General features: G+C 39.0%; 1 protein-coding gene across 1 annotated transcript in view; it reads right to left on the reverse strand.

The window, feature by feature from the left end:
* Positions 1-1,895, reverse strand: part of pola1 (polymerase (DNA directed), alpha 1) — a gene marked incomplete at its 5' end in the record, with an annotated part of 86,945 nt that overhangs the window by 67,308 nt on the left and 17,742 nt on the right. The window contains 1 exon segment of the mRNA XM_014018769.1: positions 1,228-1,350. Coding sequence (XP_013874223.1) covers positions 1,228-1,350 — 123 coding nt within the window.

Consider the following 1,895-nt stretch of genomic DNA (forward strand, 5'->3'; position numbering starts at 1 on the left):
TTTGCAACTTTAACATTTGTATTCCTACAATACTGCATATGAGTTTCAGACACACACACACAAAAAAATCACAACTAACAGGTGAGAAAATGTCCCCTAATTTAGAGAATAAAAATATTTATGCTTGTTAATGCTACCGAGATGAAGCAAAGCAAGCGGGAGGGACACGTAATGAAGCCGTCCACCTCTGGCTGGTGACAGCTATAAGCAGCGAGCGTTCAGGCAGAGAAACTCCCACCTGCACCGCAGAATCAAACACACTATTCTAACAATGTAGCTCTGTCGAGCCCGAACATCGAGCGTGACTGGAGTCACAAATGGACTGACAAAATAACAAACACGCATAGTGAGTTACTGCCCTGCCCTCTATTAGGGGACACAATGAGTGTGTAAGGGGATCCTAATGAAGGACTCCCCTGAGGCAAAGCCTGATGCCTCTGCTGAGGACCAGTACTGTTAGAGSTCATTAAATGAACATGAGTCCTATCACTAGCATGGTGTGTGTGTGTGGTGTGTGTGTGTGTGGTGTTCGGTTACAATGCCAGCTTTAGCCGTCTGCGTCATGTCACATGCTCCTTTGCATCATTTTATTTAGCGAGTGCACCTCCGTCAGCCCTTACACCATCACATTTTACAAAGTTTCTTTGGTTTTTCAACACTGGAAATCACAAACTGTGACTTCTCCTAAAGCAAACAAAGACGGGTCATTTAAACAAGAACGATGTTCTGGAATGAAGAGATTTAAAGTTTAAAAAGCGCAGAGCAGGAGGAGAGACAGAGGAGTCGTTAAGACACAGAAAAACAACGGGACAACGTGGAAAAAATAAAACACAAATTCAGAAAAGTTGAGAAAAATACAGAAGAGGAGCTGCGTCAAATGTGATGAAACAGCGCCTTCTTGTGGATTAAAATGGGAGTGCTTCACGCTTGTAAAAGGCCAAGAATTCAGCACAACAGTTTCAGCACAGTTTGCATTTTTTGACTTGACAGAGTAGGCAAAGTGCAGGATTGTACAGGAGGGCTGCATCACATTTCTACAGCTGCAACTGCAACCTGTCCACTAAATGGAATGCAGCCCTCACCAATAAATCTTCTGCAGAAGCACCTGGTTCATTTTCAGTAAACTGTGTGGCTAGATGCCAGCACAAGACTGTTGTAACGATCTTTAACACATTAAAAAAATTAAGTAACACTGCTTTAAAAACACACACATATTGTTGGACTTACCTCTCTACCCTTGTGTGTGACCAGAGCAGCGAGGGGCTTTGCGTAGAAGCGGCTGTAGCTGAATCCCAGGCAGCCGTACATGCTGTTAGCCGTCAGCTTCAGGGCCTTCTGACGGATGTCATACTGACAAACAAAAAGATAATATTAATGTGCTTTTTAAAACTAATGCAGGATACACTGGATTTGTTTACTACAGCAAACAGGAAAACATCATGTCTGCTTTTAGTGGCACTTTAAAAACAATTTAAATGTTTAAAATGGAGCAAATTCTGAGATTTAGGAAGCTTAAACCTTCACACAGCTGGTTTTAATAATATTTTAAACTAGCTCACTAGTTTACCTTAATTAAATGTATGTTTTATTTTAAGGTGATTGTGCCTGATCCATTTTTTTATTATTATTTTAAAGCCTTTAGAGAACAATTCTTGCTTTAAAATAACTTTTTGGTCATTTAGATTTAAGGTACCTCTTGCCAATTACTAATTACTAGTACTTAATTACTTTTAGCCAGAGGTCTATAAAGTACATGAAAAAAAATAACTATGTAAAAGTAAAATTATATGAACAGAAAATGACTTTGGTAAAAATAAATTTCACTGATGAGAAAAAAAACTCAAGTAAAAGTCATAAAACTGTTCACAAAATTAGGAAAGTAAAAGTACTTTTAC

The sequence above is a fragment of the Austrofundulus limnaeus genome, unplaced genomic scaffold (assembly GCF_001266775.1).
Source record: "Austrofundulus limnaeus strain Quisiro unplaced genomic scaffold, Austrofundulus_limnaeus-1.0 Scaffold201, whole genome shotgun sequence".
In the NCBI taxonomy this organism is placed as follows: domain Eukaryota; kingdom Metazoa; phylum Chordata; class Actinopteri; order Cyprinodontiformes; family Rivulidae; genus Austrofundulus; species Austrofundulus limnaeus.